The sequence below is a fragment of a genome, unplaced genomic scaffold, assembly GCF_019419815.1.
Source record: "Pyrus x bretschneideri cultivar Hongxiangsu unplaced genomic scaffold, Pyrus_bretschneideri_v1 Contig11, whole genome shotgun sequence".
Taxonomy (NCBI): Eukaryota; Viridiplantae; Streptophyta; class Magnoliopsida; order Rosales; family Rosaceae; genus Pyrus; species Pyrus x bretschneideri.
In genome coordinates, this window is record NW_025999402.1 from 5,316,743 (window position 1) to 5,336,406 (window position 19,664).

At 37.6% G+C, this 19,664-nt stretch overlaps 3 protein-coding genes and 2 long non-coding RNA genes across 9 annotated transcripts; 2 read left to right on the forward strand and 3 right to left on the reverse strand.

Annotated features, from left to right (window-relative positions):
• Positions 1-335: 335 nt before the first annotated feature.
• Positions 336-2,189, reverse strand: LOC103960159 (50S ribosomal protein L17, chloroplastic-like). The gene is made up of 2 exons (XM_009372575.3): positions 1,925-2,189; positions 336-845 (listed from the first exon to the last, which is right to left on the reverse strand). Exons 1-2 carry the CDS (start codon positions 2,172-2,174, stop codon positions 436-438), a joined length of 660 nt encoding a protein of 219 aa, XP_009370850.1. The 5' UTR covers positions 2,175-2,189; the 3' UTR covers positions 336-435.
• A 308-nt stretch (positions 2,190-2,497) lies between these two features.
• On the forward strand, positions 2,498-5,907 carry LOC103960160 (probable serine/threonine-protein kinase PBL8). Its single transcript, XM_048575858.1, has 5 exons — positions 2,498-3,228; positions 3,349-3,828; positions 3,925-4,061; positions 4,147-4,270; positions 5,334-5,907. The coding sequence occupies exons 1-5, from the start codon at positions 3,177-3,179 to the stop codon at positions 5,798-5,800; spliced, it is 1,260 nt and encodes a 419-aa protein (XP_048431815.1). The 5' UTR covers positions 2,498-3,176; the 3' UTR covers positions 5,801-5,907.
• A 1,570-nt stretch (positions 5,908-7,477) lies between these two features.
• LOC108868150 lies at positions 7,478-9,039 on the forward strand. The gene is made up of 2 exons (XM_018650607.2): positions 7,478-7,852; positions 7,945-9,039. The coding sequence occupies exons 1-2, from the start codon at positions 7,756-7,758 to the stop codon at positions 8,238-8,240; spliced, it is 393 nt and encodes a 130-aa protein (XP_018506123.1). The 5' UTR covers positions 7,478-7,755; the 3' UTR covers positions 8,241-9,039.
• A 3,004-nt stretch (positions 9,040-12,043) lies between these two features.
• LOC125473280 lies at positions 12,044-14,295 on the reverse strand. Of its 3 annotated transcripts, none has more exons than XR_007255153.1 (4): positions 13,395-14,295; positions 13,096-13,210; positions 12,725-12,821; positions 12,044-12,096 (listed from the first exon to the last, which is right to left on the reverse strand). It is a non-coding gene; the product is annotated as an uncharacterized LOC125473280 (long non-coding RNA). The 3 variants fall into 3 exon arrangements; XR_007255152.1 differs by lacking the exon at positions 12,044-12,096 and adding an exon at positions 12,180-12,574; XR_007255151.1 differs by lacking the exon at positions 12,044-12,096 and having other exon boundaries at positions 12,180-12,821.
• A 1,042-nt stretch (positions 14,296-15,337) lies between these two features.
• LOC103947694 lies at positions 15,338-19,368 on the reverse strand. 3 transcript variants are annotated; one of them, XR_007255147.1, is made up of 9 exons: positions 19,203-19,368; positions 18,862-18,998; positions 18,575-18,698; positions 18,359-18,431; positions 16,773-16,967; positions 16,071-16,149; positions 15,889-15,963; positions 15,741-15,821; positions 15,338-15,546 (listed from the first exon to the last, which is right to left on the reverse strand). It is a non-coding gene; the product is annotated as an uncharacterized LOC103947694 (long non-coding RNA). The 3 variants fall into 3 exon arrangements; XR_007255150.1 differs by having other exon boundaries at positions 19,193-19,368; XR_007255148.1 differs by lacking the exon at positions 16,071-16,149.
• Between the last annotated feature and the right edge of the window lie 296 nt (positions 19,369-19,664).

Sequence of the window (19,664 nt, forward strand, 5' to 3'; positions counted from 1 at the left end):
AAATTTTCTTTCGTGCTTTTTATAAATTTAGATTGCCAATAACAACTGTTTTTTTTTTTTTTTTTTTTGTTCAATGTTATATTGTTTTTCTTTGAATTTTGCTTCAAACAAAGTGATGGAGACAAAATGTAAACAAATCAAAGGACCCAAAAAATACACACAGCAGAGTAAGATCAAGGGAAGTCAGCATGAGGAAAATTAGACACCCGAAAAACATATCAGAATGCACCAACGACCTGTAAATACGAATTAATTGACCCATCGATGAACAGGTCTACGGATTTAAATATCGGCAAAACGTGAGAACAAGCTTCAACATAGGCTGGAAATGCACGTCTCCATAAGAATTAATGCCATTAGATGAGAACCGATGTAAACATTAGATTGACAAGTACTCAGACTGACACGAGTTCAAAATTGAAATGAATCTCAGACCTATACAAGTTCAATGTATGCCATGGGTGCATTGTCCCCTCGCCTTGGCAGAGTTCTGATGATTCTTGTATAGCCACCATTCCGCTCCCCATATCTGTCAGGTACCTCTGCAAACAAAGCATGGACGATCTGTTTCTCGTAGATGTATCCCAGCGCCTGTCTCCTCTTATGAAGAGATCCATCCTTGGCCAGTGTGATCATCTTGTCCACGTACTTCCTCATGGCACTTGCCCTTGCTCGAGTCGTTTTGATGCGTCCGTGTTTAAGGAGTTGAGTAGTGAGGCCTCGAAGAAGGGCTTTCCTCTGGTCTGGAGGCCTGTTGAGCTTAGGAACTTTCCTGCCATGTCTCATGGCAGAAACACGACCACCATTATCAATGATGGTGAAGTTGTGTTCAAAACTCATGGACTCTGCGAGAAGACAGAAAAAAGCATGAGGGTCCTGCCAACACAGACACCAAATGACAGAAAACATATCTAAACAGAAACATGACAGTAAACAATCTGATGAAAGTAAGACAAACAAAATCCACAATGCAGTGCAGTATGGATTTCACGTTTCAGAAGTCCCAAAACCATCTAAACAGAAACGTGACAGTGAATAATCTCTGGATGAAAGTCAGATAAACAAAATCCACATTGCAATGCAGTATGGATTTCCCATTTCGGAAGTCCCAAAACCATCTAAACATATCTAAACAGAAACATGGCAGTAAATAACCTCTGGATGAAAATCAGATAAACCAAATCCACAATGCAATACAGAATGGATTTCCCATTTCAGAAGTCCCAAAACCATCTGAACTACATCGTTGAGATAGAAACTGAACACCCTAGTTGAAAATTTAACACTAGAAGTCACTTAGGGCCCGTTTGATAACCATTTCGTTTTTTTGTTTCTGATTTTCAGTTTTGTGCTGGAGATAGGGGGAAATATGGGAGAAAGGAGGACTGAAGGCTGGTGAAGGAACAAATGTGTATGGAATGACACAAAAATTGAAGACTGAAAACCAAAATTTTAACTGTTTTTCCTTCAAGTTTTTGGTTTTCCTCCTCACTCTTCACTCCCACCACCTCCCTTCATCCTTCCCAATTCCTCATTTCTCTCATACACTTTCCCTCAATCTCTAGCACAATAAACGTAAACGAAAAACAAAGAACGAAATGGCTGTCAAACGTGGCCTTAAAAAGTAAAGAATGTGTTGCTACAGATGCAATTGAAGTTCCGTGAAGAGAATGTAAACTGAACATATACAAAGATACAAGACTCAACTCAAATAATGCACAAAGATACGAAATTTAACTGCAATAATCCACAAATACACCAAATTGAACAGAAACAAAGCACAAAAGATACCAAATTGAGCTGAAATAATACACAAAGATACATAATTGCACTCGAAAATACGAACCCAGTTGCCGCCATTGATAACTACAGGAGAAAATTCAGCAACAAAAGGAAACGGTAGTGACGGAGAAGAGAGTGGTACCGGAGAGGCTGAGGGAGAGGAGCGGGTTAAGGGGAGAAAGACCCGAGAAAGACCCGAATTGGAACTCAGGTTTGCGGAGACCGACGCTGAGGCGGAGGCTCCGATGCCCGCACGGTGCCGAAGAAGAAGAAGCAGTAGGAATGGTGCACCTCTCCGGCAGGGATGGAAGCGCCCCCTTCAGAGACGCCATGCTCCATCTGCTGCATTCTGCTGCCCCGGTAGCCGTTGCCAATGCCATTGTCACCGCCATTTCAAAACCATACAACAAAATCTCTGGTTCTGCTCTTCCTCTGTTGTTCCTCCTTATCTACGAGGCTACGAGCCGTGGGTTCCGGATAAAGTGGGTTCTGGGTTAGTGGGTTGGGCTTGGGTTTTACTGAGGGCCCAAAACTCAGTCCTTCAATTGGGGCCTCTTTTAACTTTTGCTCCAACTAGGCCCAATTGGTAACAACACGAAATCTATCTGCATATTTCATAAAAATACATAATTGGAGAGAAAGAAGCCGGATCTCTCTCAAGCCACCAGATTAAGTGATTCTGGCATTCTAAATTTCATCTAACGATTAAAAATTATTACAGTTTTTAAGAGGTCAAAACAAATAGGACGTTAGATGAAATTTAGAAAGTTCGAATCACTTGATTCGGTGATCTTGATGGAATAGATGATCTCTTTCTAGATCTCTTTCCGGGATCTCTTTCCGAGATAGAAAGAAATAAAAACCAACAGTGGTCCCCACAAACTGTAAACAACAGCGAGGAGAGAGAGAGAGGGAGGGAGAGAGAGGGAGAGGAGATCCACAGCCACAGGTCCATCACCATCAGAGCTCCTCCCATCACAGAGTTTAAGGAGAAACCCAGATTTTAAAGTTTGAATCTTCAACTACCACTGCGACTTGGAGAACAAACCCAGATTTTCTTTCGCCTTTTTGACCCTGTAATTTTCTAATTAAAGCCTCATCATTTGCTTTTTGTCAGTTAAAAAGTAGTGATTACTTACTAATTAAGTGTTTAAGCACAGTAGAGTAGAGTAGAGAGAGAGAGAGAGAGAGAGAGAGAGAGAGAGAGCTAGGTGAAAAAGGTGAGAGGAGGAGAAAAGCGAAAGCCACCGAAGAATGAGACTCTGCACCACCAGCAGAGTCGGAGCAGCACAACAAAAGCAACAACTTCATCATACTCAGCAGCTTCTGCTTTTACTCACTGCTTCTGCTGGGAGTGCTTTTTCTGCAACTTGTAACGGTCAAATTAAGTCAAGATGGGGAACTGCGGGACGAGGGAGGAATCAGCTGTGGTGACCAATGCTCAAGGTTGGTGCTTTGCGAGCTCCAGATGCTTCAAAAGTTCAGATCTTTCTGCTTAAATTTTGGGATTTCATGATTTTTCAGCTTTTGGCTTATGGCTTTTTTTTATTTTTTATTATTGAGCAGTTCAGCAGCTGAGCACGCTGGCGTCTTCCGTGAAGAACGGCGGCGGTGAGAGGAAGCAGAATCACAGCCGTTCGATTTCAGATCTGAGCGATCCTTCGACGCCACGGAACTTCGAGGACGCGCGGAAGAATGCGGTGCTGTACACGCACGTCATCGCCTTCACGCTCTTCGAGCTCGAGACCATCACCAAGAGCTTCCGCTCCGACTACATTTTGGGGGAAGGCGGCTTCGGGACGGTGTACAAGGGCTACATTGACGAGAACGTTCGGGTCGGGTTGAAATCTCTGCCAGTCGCCGTCAAGGTCCTCAACAAGGAGGGCCATCAGGGCCACCGCGAGTGGCTGACGGAGGTCAACTTCCTCGGTCAGCTCCGCCACCCCAATCTCGTGAAATTGATTGGGTACTGCTGCGAGGACGACCACAGATTGCTGGTTTATGAGTTCATGTTCCGAGGGAGCTTGGAAAATCATCTTTTCCGGAGTAATTAAGCTCTTAATCTTTCGATTTTTCGGGTTTTTGATTGGTGTATTTTGGTGATTTGGTGTTGCTAATTAGGGTTTTTGTGAACATTTTTAGAGGCAACTGTTCCGTTATCGTGGGGGACGAGGATGATGATTGCTCTGGGAGCTGCCAAGGGGCTTGCTTTTCTTCACAATGCCGAAAGGCCTGTGATTTATCGAGATTTCAAGACTTCGAATATCTTGTTGGACTCTGTAAGTTGTGTTTCTGTGCACAAATTAATTGTTGAATGATTGCATGCAAGCTCGAATTAGTCTCACTGGTTGCATGTGTATGCAGGATTATGCTGCCAAGCTTTCGGATTTCGGGCTTGCTAAAGCTGGACCTCAAGGGGATGAAACCCATGTATCGACTCGCGTTATGGGTACCTATGGATATGCAGCCCCGGAGTATGTAATGACTGGTATGGCGTGTTCTTACATGTTCAAAATGCTTGATTTAGCTGATGTAGTTGTTGGAACATGATGAATTGAATTAGTTGAGTGGGAAAGAGTCTAGATTTTTCTCTGGTAAAGATGAACAAGATTTAGTTATAGTAACTTGAAAATCTGATTGATTCCAACATAAAAACTGCGAACTAGGTGCCTTGGGAGGGTTGGGATGATCGGTATTACCAGCATTAGTACCATTTGAGTTATACTCTTGCTATGTAAGCGGTTGTCTTTCGATTTTCGTGCTTTCACTAGAATCAGATTTTATTTTCATTGGTAGAGGGGTAAGGATGCACCTGGTTAGGTATTGCCAAATCAAGCTTTTTGGAGGGGAGGTATAGGGACTGAGTAGCTCTTTGAACATGAGCGATTGTGCTTGATTGATGTAGAGTTTCAACATTGCTTCAGAGTATAAACCCTGATTTTACGTAGTACTGGATGCTTGGCTTCACTGCACTTTCTATTGAGATCTTTTCATAAAAGTTTGGCTTCTATAGCAATTGCTTACGTTCTCGGCAGTTCTAATGCATTTTCTGGTCAAATCTTTTCATAAATGCTTAGAGATGGACTTGAATTAAGGGATTCTTGGCAGCTTCAATGTGCTTTCGATTCAAAATTTTCGTAACTGTTACTGATTGTATTAGAGTATGAGGTGTTGAGATATTGTCACTTTTCATTTAGATAGGTGTCCCGAACCTTTAGGCACACACATGAATCAGTAATCAATTCTTAGCGGGTAGATCTAAGATTGGAGCTCTCGCAGCAAGTAACCAATTCATATGCACTTTGTTATTGAAGTGATGAGGGACTTGTAGGTTTGACTCAAGAGTGTTGCTATGTCCACGTACCTGGTTTTTTCTTCTCTGTAACTAGCTGAATAAGTCTCGTGGTCCCTTTTCCACTTCAAAATTGTGTATATGACCAGATGAAGAAATGCCGACATTAGCTGTCAATGTGTTTAATTTTCTTGTTCACGTAATGTAAGAGTATTAATTGCATGTTTTGTTCTGAATCAATTCCATGTGAAATGATCAGGCCACCTGACTGCTAGGAGTGATGTATACAGCTTTGGAGTTGTTCTCCTTGAGCTTTTGACAGGAAGGAGATCTGTTGACAAGACGAGACCAAGCAGGGAACAGAACTTGGTAGATTGGGCGCGGCCAAAACTGAACGACAAAAGAAAGTTGCTACAAATAATCGACCCTAGGTTGGAGAATCAGTACTCAGTCAGGGCAGCACAGAAAGCCTGCAGCTTGGCATACTACTGTCTCAGCCAAAACCCCAAAGCAAGGCCCTTAATGAGTGATGTAGTTGAAACTTTGGAACCTCTACAAAGTTGCAACGAACCAAGTAACTCAACGGGAGGACCATTTGCCATGACCAGAATCCCTGAGCACAGAATGCGTCACAGGTTTTCTAACAATGTAGGTCCTGGTGTTGTTTGTCGATCACCCAACCCAAATTTATCGCCAGGAGGTCCTGCAGCTTGCAGAGTTAGATGAGAGTGTCATCTATATTGTATACTTGTTTGTACTTTGTATGCATCATCCCCCAACCTTTTTTGCTATGACAGAATTTGCTTGTTATATAGTATCGCCGTCTTCCTCTACCTTAAGTAATCGTTTCTGTTCGACGCCTGCATTTTAAGTAGAGTGAGGCCATTGAATGTTTTGTTTTGTTTTGTTTTTGAGAAACGATAGTGTTAGTAAGTTAAATTGTTAGTTGTTGAGTGAGGCCATACTCACTTTGACTCAGCAGAATTGCCTAAATCTGTCTACAGTCAGAGGCATGTCTTGCATTTGAACTGAATCTAAGGATTGAAGGGAACCTTATTCCCTACAAGGAGGTGGTATAAATGTGTCATTACGTTCAAAGGGCCATAGGTGGATATTTCTTGGTGCATGAGCCAAATAATGAACAATATTAGGAAATTTAGCCTAAATCAAGTGTTATTTTTAGCCTTTAATATGAGGAATTTTTCTGATTGTCAACCAAGGGGAGAATCGAATTTCGTGGATGGTGAATTCAATATCAAATTAGGTTGTACATTGTGTAGCTTAACCAAACTCCCCCTCTCTCCTAGCGTAAAATATATCGTTGTACTAAAAAAAAATGGGGAGGGAATATTTTATGAGTGTTAGGAACATAGGTTACGTAGTGTTAGAGACGACGACAAAAATTAGTTGAGTGGATGCATCTTCAAACAATAAAGTAACATTGAAAATTAACAAATATGGTTAAAAAATTTGGACTACTCTGTAGTCTAGACTACCGAAGACAACCCATCACTATCATCAAATATGACTACCTTGAATGTAACCATGTTATCTTTTATATTGATCTTTCATCTGATTTTCCAACCATTTTATAATTTCTTTCGGATCTTTGTATATGGGGTAGTCATTAATCTTGGGCGGGTATTGTCAATATTAACAAGATTATGTTATTTCATTTAAATGGGTTGTATTTAGCCATGTAGTATTACTTGTAGATTTTTTTTTTTTTTTCTGCAAATAAGAAATGAGTGGTGGTGCACTATAGTTGCTCTGTTCATGCATAATATATTATTTCACGTATTATAATAAAGATGGATGACAAAGTTGATATGCCGTACTTATAGTGTATGTAGATTAACAAAAAACAAACAAATTCTTATGTTATAAGTGAGTAGAATAATAACGTCACGTGATTGTATTTTAACTACACCTAAAAATCTATCAACGAGGAGGAAATTCAAATTTGTGTGCAAGAGGAGTTCGAGAACAACATTACTTTAGCAAAGTGACCTACATATGCATATTAATACTAGACATCTAGTTTCCTTATTCGGAAAAGGATCCTCGCCGGATCCTTTTCTTGGGGATCATAGGGATCCCGTGATAGTGACTGTTCATCGTACATCGTGCGGTCAGTTTTCGTTAGGTACTATTTATATTTAATTTTAAATTTTAAATTTTGAAATGATTTCTGACCGCACGATGTATGATGAACGGTCACAATTACGGGATTCCTAGGATCCCCAGCCAAAAGATCTGGCGAGGATCCTTTTCTTCCTTATTCTACCTTTCCATTTTTAAGTTTACTTGTTTCATATGTGTTCCTTGAATGTTAAATAACAATAACCCTAAAATTTCTTCTCTGGAAAACTTCTCTTTGTTGCCAACCCATAAAAATTGAGTCAGATATTCACCACGATTAAATATTATACATCCCAAGTAACTCCAGATTCCATTACTGTTTTTTCATAAAACTTCCACTATATATACAGAGGAAATGTCTAAGAACCAAAGAAAATTAAAAAAATAAAATATCCGTTTCTCCTTGTCCCGCTCCCCTCTTAACAAATCTCTTCCTCCTCTCCTTCCCACCACACAAAGTTTCGTTCTCCAATCATCTCTCTTCTCTCTCTCTCTCTCTCTCTCTCTCTCTCTCTCTGGTGTTTGCTTGGCTGCGAGACATGGACGACTCCACAAACAGTACCACCATAAAGTTGGTGGTTTTCTTAATCTTCATCATGGGGCTACTATTAACCATTAACCCTGCATTAGCAACTGGTAAGTTAATTATATATTTAATTTCTGCAACAAGTATATATTTAAGTTTAATTTATATATAATCGCATATAGTTACTCTTTTTATCATGCAGGTGAGACGTATGAGCCAAACCTAAGGCAATCAACAACGACGGGGACATTTCATCCCGCCGGTCCGACGGAGTATAAGCTTTTCATTGATGGCGTGACTAAACCTAATCACGATACACAACGGCGGCGACTGGCGCCATATCAGCTGTGTTTGCCGTGCAAGTGCTGCTCAGCCACCACCTGTATCTCCATGCCTTGCTGCTTCGGCATCGACTGCCAGCTCCCCAACAAACCTTTTGGAGTTTGCGCTTTTGTCCCCAAGACTTGCAACTGCGCCAATTGCACAACTCCTGCTTGATGCCATTTCCCCCCACCCCTCTATATATATATTTATATATTCTAGCTAGCTACATATAGGCCTCATCTTTCTCTTTGAATTTATGTATATCTTCTGGTATATACTTGTGTATTAGATCTTAGCCGGCCGGCCATATTTGAGTCACAGCAGTTCGCATATCACAAGCCAATCAAGTATTATCATATGATAAAGTTAAGATACATGATCATGCTTGATTGACTTATATTGCCACAATACCGCTTATTATAGGTGAATTTCCCGGCTAGAGTGAGTGAAGGAAACAATAGTTTAACAAATTTGAAATTTGGGAAATGCACTCTATTTTTTCCTAATATGTTTTAGGTCTATCAGATCCTTTTGCCGGCCGATCAAATGTTTGAGTTCCAGCAGTAGGCCTTGACTGGAGGACAGGAAAGCAGCATTACACAGATTTGAAATTAGGGTTTTGAGCCGATGGCTAAAATACAAATGATGACAACCTTGCATTGTCAGAGAATTCAGAGGGTACAGATTGTTATTCGATGTTTCGAGAAGTTCTTGTATAAAAATATATCATGTTGTCACGCACCCACGTGGGCAACTTGTTATATATAATGCTTGAATATTTGTACATGCATCGGTCCACACCCATCACATACATATATTCTTGTTCTGGTATATTATTTTAGTACATGGTTGAATGAAGATGAATGGCCTACATTGTTTGTTGAGTGTTTTCGTAGGAATCAAATCTACTTGTAATCGTTTTAATTTTGTTTGAAACCCACTTTTGTTAGAGGTACATTTATTTTTTTATATGGAAATGAGGAGCACTAGTTAAAAGTGTTTTTGGAGACTCGGGCATTGTGTAATAAAGGTGCAAGGCTTACCAAAACAATGTATATATGCACCATTTCTAATTGAAAACAAATTCTAGTCATTTATGCAGCTCCGAATGGATTCTAGGTGAGACCCATTTCAAATAGTGCAAAACCAGAATCCTACAACTCCCCTTACCAGAATCCTACAATTCCCTTTAGACAAAAAGTGGGTTAACTAACGAAAGAAAGGTGGAACCAGATGCTTTCTTAAAAGAAAAGTGATTTGCACTATCTGAAGAATATTACATCTCAGGCTTCTCCAAAACAGTAGGAGCTCTTTTAAGATTTTGAAAGTGCTTTTAGGGGATGTTTGGAATTGTTTTTAGAAGAGCTAACAGTGTTTCTTGACAATAAAAAAATACCTTGTGACGACATTTGGCATATAAACTTAGAAGTACTTATGGATCATCGAAACACTTTTTCGGATAAGCATCAAGCACTTTTATGTAGATTACCTGGTGGAACAATAAAGTGAAAATCCAGCAATAGGAAGAATGCCTTGTATATTTGGGCTAGGGTGCCTGATTTGGGCCTTTGAGTTGCCGTTTCAAAAAGCACAGTATCACGAGTTCAATTCACTTCCTTTGTAGTGACATGAAAATTTTCAGCCGAATTCTAATATTTACTATGTTTTATGATCATTCAAAAGATTTTAGGATGTTTAGGGCTAAGTGGCATTATATTAACCACCTTTAATTAGGGTGCTAGAGTTGTCATCGTTAAACTTTTCTTATAGTCTCAGGTGGATTCTAATAGACGATGGTTTTTGACATACGAGACGAGGGCGTCCATGGGCTTTTTTGTACTAGTGCTAGTTTACTTGTTCTTTGAGGTTAACGTTTGACACATTATTTTTGTCACATGCGTCACACTTTTACCAAAAATGCTTATGATCACCATAAGTACTTTGTATGCGTCACACAGACGAGATTGGAGTACATTTTTTATTTATTGGAATAAGGTGTTTTTATCGAATCAACATAGAATAGTACAACAAATAGGTAAAAAAACCATCCAAAACCAAACATAAAAATTATGTACAATAGCTAGTCCAATAACATAAAACGAACCGTTTCAAATTCATCATAATATGTAGCCATGCATGCATCAATTTTGCTGAACACGGACGCCAAGTAAGAGAGATTTCTTTTCAATGTGCCCGAAATAAAGTGCGGTACATCATGTATCATTATATAAGTGGCAAGGTACTTGTGTTAAAAAAATTAACAATCTTTCACTTATTTAATGACATGTCCCGTATTCTGGACACAATAAAAATTTCTCGCCAAGCAACTAGTTTTGTGACATAGAATGTACGCTTCATAAGTAAAACTTGATTGTATGCAGAAACCCTAACTTCCCCAATGTGAAGGTGTTTAGGGCATGCATTTAAAGACCACTGGTATAAAGTAAAGGGTACGTGGTGCTATCTATATATCCATTTTTACTTCTCACACACCTCTTAATTTTTGGTTGTCAGATCGAATGAATTGAAGAAGATTAATGACCAGAAACTAACAAGGGTGTGTGGAAGGTAAAAATGAGAGTATAAATAACACTATCCCAAGTGAAAAATATATAGCTAAGCCTAAGCGTATATATTCTTTATATACTCTAAATTGATGAAATCGTCTTGCAGGTGATTTTCACTTTTTCTCCTATTTAAAAAGGGTTGAGTACAGATAATTACTCAATCTTTTAGAGTGATTCCAAATTAGTCAATCTTTTGAAACATTTTAAATAACTATTTAATGTACGGTTTATGAATTAGACGATTGATAGGTCACTGGTGTTAAGTGATGATCTTAATTACCAACATCAAGTGATGATGTTTTTAGCATTAGATGATGAGGTGGACAAATATAAAAGTTGTTCTCCACTAATTAATCATCTTCTTTGGAGATCTAATTTCCAAGTTGACTCCTTTTAGCCAAGTTAAGCCATAAATTTGCTTGGCTAATTAAATTGCAACAATTTGGAAATTCGGAGCTTCATAGATGACTTGAGAGTAAAAATCACCTAAATCATCGCTTAATGTTAGAGGACCTAACAAATGTCCACTTTTCAAAACATTTAGATAATTTTTTGGAATGTTTTAAAAGGTTCCAATTTGATATCACCCCAAGAGTTTTTACTCTAGAAAATTTCGAATCACTCCTCAAGGTTTTGAAGTTATCCAAACTTAACTCAAAATTAAGTTAATAACGATGATTAACTAAGTATGTGAGATAAAGATTTTCTCCCAAAAAACATAAATAAGTGAAAGGTTTTTCTTTTTGTTTTCTTGATTGGAAAGTGAACGTGTGAATTTGAAACACATGCAGTTATGCACCCTCTTCTAAAGTTAGAGTCCTCTTATAATGTTAAAGTAGGTGGTATTGCCCCATTAGTTTATACTCTGACCATAGGAAAAAACAACATTGTACCTTTTATTTCCTTAAAAAACAAACCGCAATACTAATCTTGGTGCTAATGGACGTTATTGATGCTTACATATCTTAAGATAATTAATGAATTATAATGGGATGACGAAGACCATATTGATAATATACAGTAATTGGGGAGTGCGCCCTTGCAAATTTAAATTAGTTAATTATTTTGTTTGGTGATGTCCTTAATTAATTAGGCTACCTAGCTCATGTCGTACCTTGTATATTTGAGAAAGATCGATCAAGAGAAAGATTTATGAATTTTAATACTAATCGTTTAGTCTTTTGAAATACACCAGTGGGTGCAAAAAATGATAAAATACTCAATTTGAAGTGAAGAATACGAAATATATTGACAAACGTAATAGATTCCTTTGTCCATCCGATCCCTATCACACTATAGTCAGGTTCCTTTCAAAGTAATTATACTATATATATAGAGATCGGACAACGAAAGGAGGCTGCTGCCACCAGTTTAATTGTCACCGCTCATTTCATCATTAAGTTTAGTATATACTAGAAAATATGCCCGCGCGTTGCTGCGGGACTTGAATGCACCAGCTTTAACTGCATGAATAAGACACATTTAACCCGAATAAATTAAACATAATCATGAATGAATAGAAGGATAGATGAGTGAAAATAGTCGGTAAGATAAGCATCTTGATTTTTGTATACATTCAACATAACTGATATGAAAAGACATTGTACAATTAACAGAACGTTCTTGATTACAAAAGATGTGATTGCAAAAAATTGTCTGTTTCCATAAGAAACAGAAACAACATACAGTTCACACATATATTGCCTCTGAAGTTAAGATGGCAAAATATATGTCCTGTAGGCCAACGGCCTGTTTCAGCAGTTAACAAAAAACATTAAAAGTGTTCTGTTTTTGTTTCAGCAGCTAAGCTTTCAAGCACTAATGTTCAAAGAAAAAAAATGCAGGATGCCTATTTCCGTAAGAAACAAAAGCAAGATGTAGTCCAGACATATTTTACCCTGCAGTTAAGGTAGCAAAATATATGGCCTGTAGGCCTAGCACCTGTTTCAGCAGTTAACAAAAAACAAAATAACTGTTCCATTGTTGTTTCAGCAAGTTTTCAAGCACACAGTAACTCCAAGAAAACAGAATGTTGGAAGATATAAAAACAGGGCTAATTTCAAGCATAAACTATCTCTGAAAAATTAATACCTCAAGTTTGTTTTCCCAATCTACACCATAAATATTACTTAAAATTGAACCAGCCTTGACAACAAACTGAGGAAGCTCCTTGAAAAAATATACGGTGCTGTAAAACACCCCAATAAGAAGAATAAAATAAGATGGCAAGAATTCATGAGCAGCTAATTATAAGCTAAAGGAAAGACGGTCTAGTGCCTAAGAACCAAGTGAAACTTTGCTTGCTATATATGGATATGCATGCTATAAGAAAGATTTATTCCCCCATGTAGTAGGCTGTTCTCTGTAATCTTAAGCTAACCCAAGTAGACTAATTATAATGATGCAAAATATATGTAAATCTGACTCTTTTTTTTTTAACTGGGATTCGAAAGAATCAATACCTTGGCATATAACAGTCTTCAACAATTACTGCAAGATAATCCTTCTAGCTATGCAACAAATCCAAATTGAGCACCATTGCATAATCTTGGGCTTACATTGTGGAAAACAGAAGCACTGCCAGCGTTTAGAACAATCAACGTTACTTGCCAACATCATTAGAGAGTGAACAATTAGGACCATTTTTTCTGTCCAGCCATTTTAGTTGGCCAAACTCTATGTAATTGCTTCTAATAACAGAATATTCTGTTTGAAATGGAAAGCATAGTTCCTCTAAAAAAAAGGCTAGAATCATTCATACCTGCCAAACCAATAATAATCTGGTTCAAGATGTGAGAGACCATTTATTTCTGTGTAACCATCAGAAGTCTCACTCATCTGCCTCCCAATCCCCTCCAATCCTCCAACAGATGTATAAATGAAACAATGAAGATATATGGGAACTCAAAAGGATTAGACAAAATAGTACTTCTCTCTTAAAAATGCGGTTATCAACCCTTTTTACACATTTTTGTTAAAGTGTAACCTAATTGTTCATTCAATTACAATATCTGAAAACACCTCAAGTCAAGCCACCTAATTTTGGCAGTTGGGTGAGAAGGGGATGCTAATATATATTTCGAAAACAACATCATGCTTTTCAATCATTTTCATGGTTCTTACCAAAATTTAAAATCTACAGACAGTGAGGCATTAAGACAGTCAGAAAATAAACAAATATTAGATATAATTCCACATTCTAAAATAGATATCAGCAAGTCAAAAGTAAAAACATGAAAAAAGTAAGAAATTTGATATTGCAGTTAAAGACCCATATAAGTAATCTACAACTAAAAAGCTAGATATTAAACCTAAAATCATGTAATTATGTATGAAGCAGAGAATAATGCAGAGAGATTGTTTTTTATAGTGCTGCCAATGACAATTACTTTCTCATGAAAACAAAGAAAAGAGAAACAGAGGTATAAAAGTATATTGTTTTTTATAGTTACAAACATTATGAATTCTGAAAAGAAGAAAAAAACTACAAATAACACTTCAATCACGGACCTAAGCATCTAAAACGCGGCGGCCAAGATACCATTCAAGATAGGACTCAGCATCATGGATGAACTAACCAATCTGTGTCCCTGAGCTCACTGCAAGTCATATACACCCGACCAACTGGGCATAGGAGCATAATGAGGAAAACTTCCCGTATCCTCACTTAGAAGAAAATAATGCACGCATAATAGCCACATGGACCTCACGTATATAAATTGTTGTGGCAATAATTTGCAATAGAAAACATAGTTATAAATAAGATATACGAAATACCAACATTGCAATGGTCTTTTTTTTTTTTTCATTCGATTGTACTGAAGCATGCATCTTAGTGGAGAACAATTAAGTACCACGTGAGGTCTATATAATGAAATGGGAGATTGAATACACTTGAGGAAACTGACAATTCAAATATGCACACTCCATAGTGTATCTTCACAACCAAAAGAAACGTTTATATATACGACATATGTTTGACATTGTTTTTCCCTGCTCAAATTGTCTTGAGAAAATTTGACTACATTGAGAATAAGCAAAAGAGTACTTTTTACTACCTAATTTACTAAGATCCACCAAATCTAAAAACTACAAAACTTTTATTAAAGAATCAAATAGAATAGCATGAGAAAGTTATTAGGACACCATATCCGAATTTTTTTGCAGATAAAAACACCTGTATTTCACCTGATTTTCGAATGAAATACAGATGCTTGTATGTCACCTGTACATAGCAGCCTGACATTTATTGTCTTCTTTGGGTTCAAGTTCGTTATATTGTCTGATACGTGAAAGAATCAGAAATCGTATACAGTTTGATAAAGAAACACGTAATGTGATTATGTGAAAACCATGCACTTGTTTGTCAGAGAGATAAACAAAGATACCAAAAACAGAGAGGCAATGTTAAGATAAACAGAGAGGCAATGTCACATTGTTTTGCATGATCTTGAAATTGGGGATAAGGTATTCGAAGTGCTAACAATGACGTGCAAATGGTATTGAAATGCTAAAAAGGGCATTTTGAATAATTATATGATGCGGCAACAAAAACACAATTGACTTTCAAACTACAGAAATAAATGATAAAAAACACATACTTGCACCCAATGCATTGCTTTTTTTTTTTTTTTCTGTGCAGTATAAGAATAAAAAAGGATAACATTCCCCCGAAACCAAATTCATCCCCCAATTTCTTGCAACAAATTTTAGTAATAACGAACGCAACTAAATCTTAAATAAATAGAGCTGTTCAATTAGATTAAACTACATATAGGGAGGGGGAAAGAGAGAAAAGAGAGACCTAGAACTACCTGGATCCTCAATATTGACCGGAACATAATTCCGATTGGGTTTCAAAAGTGAAGTGTACATCAAATGCTATATCAGTGTTGTCGGATGCTGAAAAGTAACTGCAATCCAGGGAACAATTTCATTTATAAGTATAATAAAAATAGAAAGAATCAGGGAAAATCTGTGATGGTGGAAAACATCAAAGCCAAACCAAAACTCTAAACCTGTATTAGAGGTTTATTAAATCCAATGTTGAAAACCATTTAATAGTATCGTTTGAAACCTAAAAAAGGATTGAATAGTGATCACTGACCTCTTTGAATCGAATGATATTCGGATTCTTCAGTGATTTATGGTTTGTGATTTCCCTTTGAACATGTTCATCCATCTGCATCTGCATCACCAAAATTAAATAAATATTTAAAAAAAATACAAAATGAAAATAGTTTATGATCACTAACCTCTTTGGATCGAATGATATTCGGATGCTTCAGTGATCTATGGCTCATGATTTCCCTTCGAACATGCTCATCTGCCTGCATCACCAAAAAATTAATAAATATTTTAAAAAAATGCAAAATTTAAAGGATAAGAATTGCGAAGATTCTTAGGTCTTAGTTCGGAATGAAATAGCTCATCTCACCTCCATATATTACCAAATCTTAGTCTATATAGAAAATATGCCCGTGTGTTGCGGCGGGAATCAACTATTTTAGACGTAACTGCATGAATAAAACACATTTAACCTGAATAAATTTAAAACAATCATGAATGAACAGAGGGACACATGAGTGAATGAGGTCGATAAGATAAGCAGCTTGGCTTTTATATACATTCAACTGACATCTTTTGTCGTTGTAGTCTCCAATATATATGTAAGGTATGTAAGCTGAACACAGAAAAAAAGGAAATGACACAAATGATGTTTTGAGGGGAATGCCAGAACTGAACCATGAAGGGAAACTTACATAGAAAATGACCAGATTTGCTGTAATAGAAATTAAATTAATTTATGGTAAAGTCCAAGTCGTTCATTACATGAGGAATTATCAAACAATGATTGGTAGTTTTACATATTCCTAAAGCGAAGTGTTACCGACACTTCAAAAAGTTGATCATAATAAACTCCTTGATGTTCAGTTTAATTTGTTCTTATATTTTTATAAATAAAAAAACTTAGAAATCTTGGACAACCAAAATGCAAATTGAAAAAAGACCCAGATCATGAAAACATAACAACAAATTACCCATATCAAAGAATGGAAAAGCGTCAAGAAAACACATGAAATCAGATAAAAAACATAATATTGGATAAAACATGAAGAGGGTGAGAAAGGGAACCGACATGTATGAAGATATTCGCATATGGTAGTGGCCTCATAGTAGTGCTTGTCGCTGAGATTGGAACATATCCATGTGTCTTGAGTTGTGTGCATAGAAATGCTGTTGGTAGACTGAATGTACGTAAACTTGTAATCGTATTTCCAGAACCATTGACACATTTGAACTATCATCTTCCATTGAGAAAAAGTGCCACTCACTGAGAATTGAGAAAAAAGGGAAAAAAGAACATAACCCAAAACCATCAACTTCTTGAAACCAAAATACAGCGAAAACACAGTACTTTATTCATGAACAAAACCAACCCCAGAGAACAATAAAATTATTAACTTCCATTGGCATATATATATATATATATATAGAATTCTGAAAGCGATGAGAAAGATAGGATAAACCCAAACCCCTAGCCACGATCCCTCCTCCTCTCCCTCAAATCCCGATGGCCCCCGTGCTTTTCTCTGACTGTCCCCCCTCTCCCACTCATGAAATCGAGGATCTGCAGCAATGGTGATGAGATCCCCACTCCTCCCTCTCCCTCTCTCTCTCTCTATCACTCTTTCTCTGTCTCTCTCCCTCTCTCCCTCTCCCTCTCTATCCATCTCCCTCTCCTTCTCCCTTTCTGTCTCCCTCTATCTATCTCTATCTCTATCTCTACCTCTATCTCTATCTCTATCTCTATGACCTCCCATCCCTGAAACCCTCACCGAGCAATGAGCATTAACAAACAAACATGCACAAATCTCATAGGAAATTGGTAAGAACTAATCCTAATTGAGAAAAAAAATCAGAAAACCAGAGGACACAATTGGAGTCTAATTCTACAGAACCCATGACAAAAAAATATCCAAAATTAACAAATTACATTAACAACATTCCAACAAAAGTAAGAAGACCAGAAAAATTATCTATTCTAAAGTAACTTAGTTCCATCATGCATAAATCACTCTTTCTCTGTCTGTCTCCCTCTCTCCCTCTCTCCCTCTCCCTCTCTATCCATCTCCCTCTCATTCTCCCTTTCTGTCTCCCTCTATCTATCTCTATCTCTATCTCTATCTCTATCTCTATGACCTCCCATCCCTGAAACCCTCACCGAGCAATGAGCATTAACAAACAAACATGCACAAATCTCATAGGAAATTGGTAAGAACTAATCCTAATTGAGAAAAAAAATCAGAAAACCAGATGACACAATTGGAGTCTAATTCTACAGAACCCATGACAAACAAATATCCAAAATTAACAAATTACATTAACAACATTCCAACAAAAGTAAGAAGACCAGAAAAATTATCTATTCTAAAGTAACTTAGTTCCATCATGCATAAATCAAGGGAGTCATGGAAGGCCAGTATCTAGGTAATCCAACATATTACAGCATTCAAACACAGACTCAGAATTACAAAACGCATGAAAATTCACATTCCAACGTGTTATGCAATCACCAATTTCAGATCAACCAAAACCAAATAAATTTATTAGTACGCATCAAACCCACCAAACCCAAAATCAAAAGAAGGTGATCAAATGTTTGATTTTGCTAAATATTACAAAATAAAATAAATAAGAATATGGAAAAATCAGCATGCATACCTTGTAGCGGTACAGGGAACAGTAGCGTGAGCTGTATCAAGGGCATGTGTACTGGGAAAATTGCTACTGGCAGCTGCAATTAACAAAAACAAAACAAAAAAAAAAATTGAAAAAATCAAAATCGGGAATTTTTCCAAAAAAAATAAATAAAACAAATTATCAAGCTTTGTTGATGAAAGAGAGGTGGTGTTCTTGAGAAGTCAGAGCCTTTGGAACCTTTGGAACAGTTGCAGAGCTTCTCTGAGAAGTCGGAGCCTTTGGAAAAGTTCGGGAGCTTTTCTGAAAGGCTGAAGCTTCAGCTGTCCGGGAAGCGTGCTTGCAATGGGCGTATCAGAACCTCCTACATTAAATCAGTAGAAGGAAAAACATTGCCAAGAAATGAAAATCAAACAAAATGGGCAACTCAGATGTTAAAAAAGAACACAATTATCTAATATTCCCGAACTCCTTCAAACACATACATTTTCTAGACTAAAAGAGAACTGATACTTAGAAATCTGTACCATGTAATTGGGGATGTACACGGGCTCCATTTTGTACAACGTCGTGTTGCGCAGAAGCAATACTGGAATCCTTCGTGTTTACAGTGGCTACACTTGCCTTGGCTCCTCCTTGTGCATTGTTAATATGCTTCTTAAAACTGAATATTTGAAATAAAAATCATCAAACCCTAAAATTTCCAACAATCTCAAAAATTCCAAAACAAACGTATTAAAAACCTCAATTTGAAATCCTAATCCAAAGCAATATAAGTGCATAGATTGTTAAAAATGATCAGGAACAAACCCTACAAAGACACATATGCAAATAAGTAGATTTGACAGATATATATACATATATGCACCTGCGGTTGGAGGAGATGGAAGGGCCAAGCCCACCGGCGCGGGTGCCCATAGGGTGAGCGGGTCCTGTGAAAAATATGAAACCTTGTGAGAGTGATGCAACCACTCAATCTCCTCTCTCCCCTTGAATCGTACACCCCTATGACTGTCTACCTGCAAGCCATATGCCTTCCCCTCACCAAATCCCTATCTCTCTCCCTCCCGCTCTTTCTCCTGACGGCATGGTCTCACCGAGTCCCTCTGAAGCTCACAGAAAGAAGGGAAATGAAAGTCTCCCTAACCCACCCAATCCGTTCGAAACCCTAGACTCAAAACGACCATCGCACCCCTGCCTAACCACGATTATCAACACGCGGCATCATGATCAACGGCAGACAGAGTCAGTGGCAACCTCGTAAATAAAGTGAAATTCGGCCTAAAACACTGTTCATTTCTACAGTGCAATTTTGCCAGCTTCTTTAGAC

What these genes read in the sequence shown, in the direction of transcription:
- LOC103960159 (XM_009372575.3), bottom strand. Translation starts at nt 2,174, where the DNA reads ATGGCGGTGACAATGGCATTGGCAACGGCTACCGGGGCAGCAGAATGC. An exon ending in CCTCTCCCTCAGCCTCTCCG is followed by an intron (nt 846 to 1,924) that starts GTACCACTCTCT and finishes GTCTTCTCGCAG; the next exon opens with AGTCCATGAGTTTTGAACAC.
- LOC103960160 (XM_048575858.1), top strand. Translation starts at nt 3,177, where the DNA reads ATGGGGAACTGCGGGACGAGGGAGGAATCAGCTGTGGTGACCAATGCT. An exon ending in CGAATATCTTGTTGGACTCT is followed by an intron (nt 4,062 to 4,146) that starts GTAAGTTGTGTT and finishes ATGTGTATGCAG; the next exon opens with GATTATGCTGCCAAGCTTTC. An exon ending in CCCGGAGTATGTAATGACTG is followed by an intron (nt 4,271 to 5,333) that starts GTATGGCGTGTT and finishes TGAAATGATCAG; the next exon opens with GCCACCTGACTGCTAGGAGT.
- LOC108868150 (XM_018650607.2), top strand. Translation starts at nt 7,756, where the DNA reads ATGGACGACTCCACAAACAGTACCACCATAAAGTTGGTGGTTTTCTTA. An exon ending in TAACCCTGCATTAGCAACTG is followed by an intron (nt 7,853 to 7,944) that starts GTAAGTTAATTA and finishes TTTATCATGCAG; the next exon opens with GTGAGACGTATGAGCCAAAC.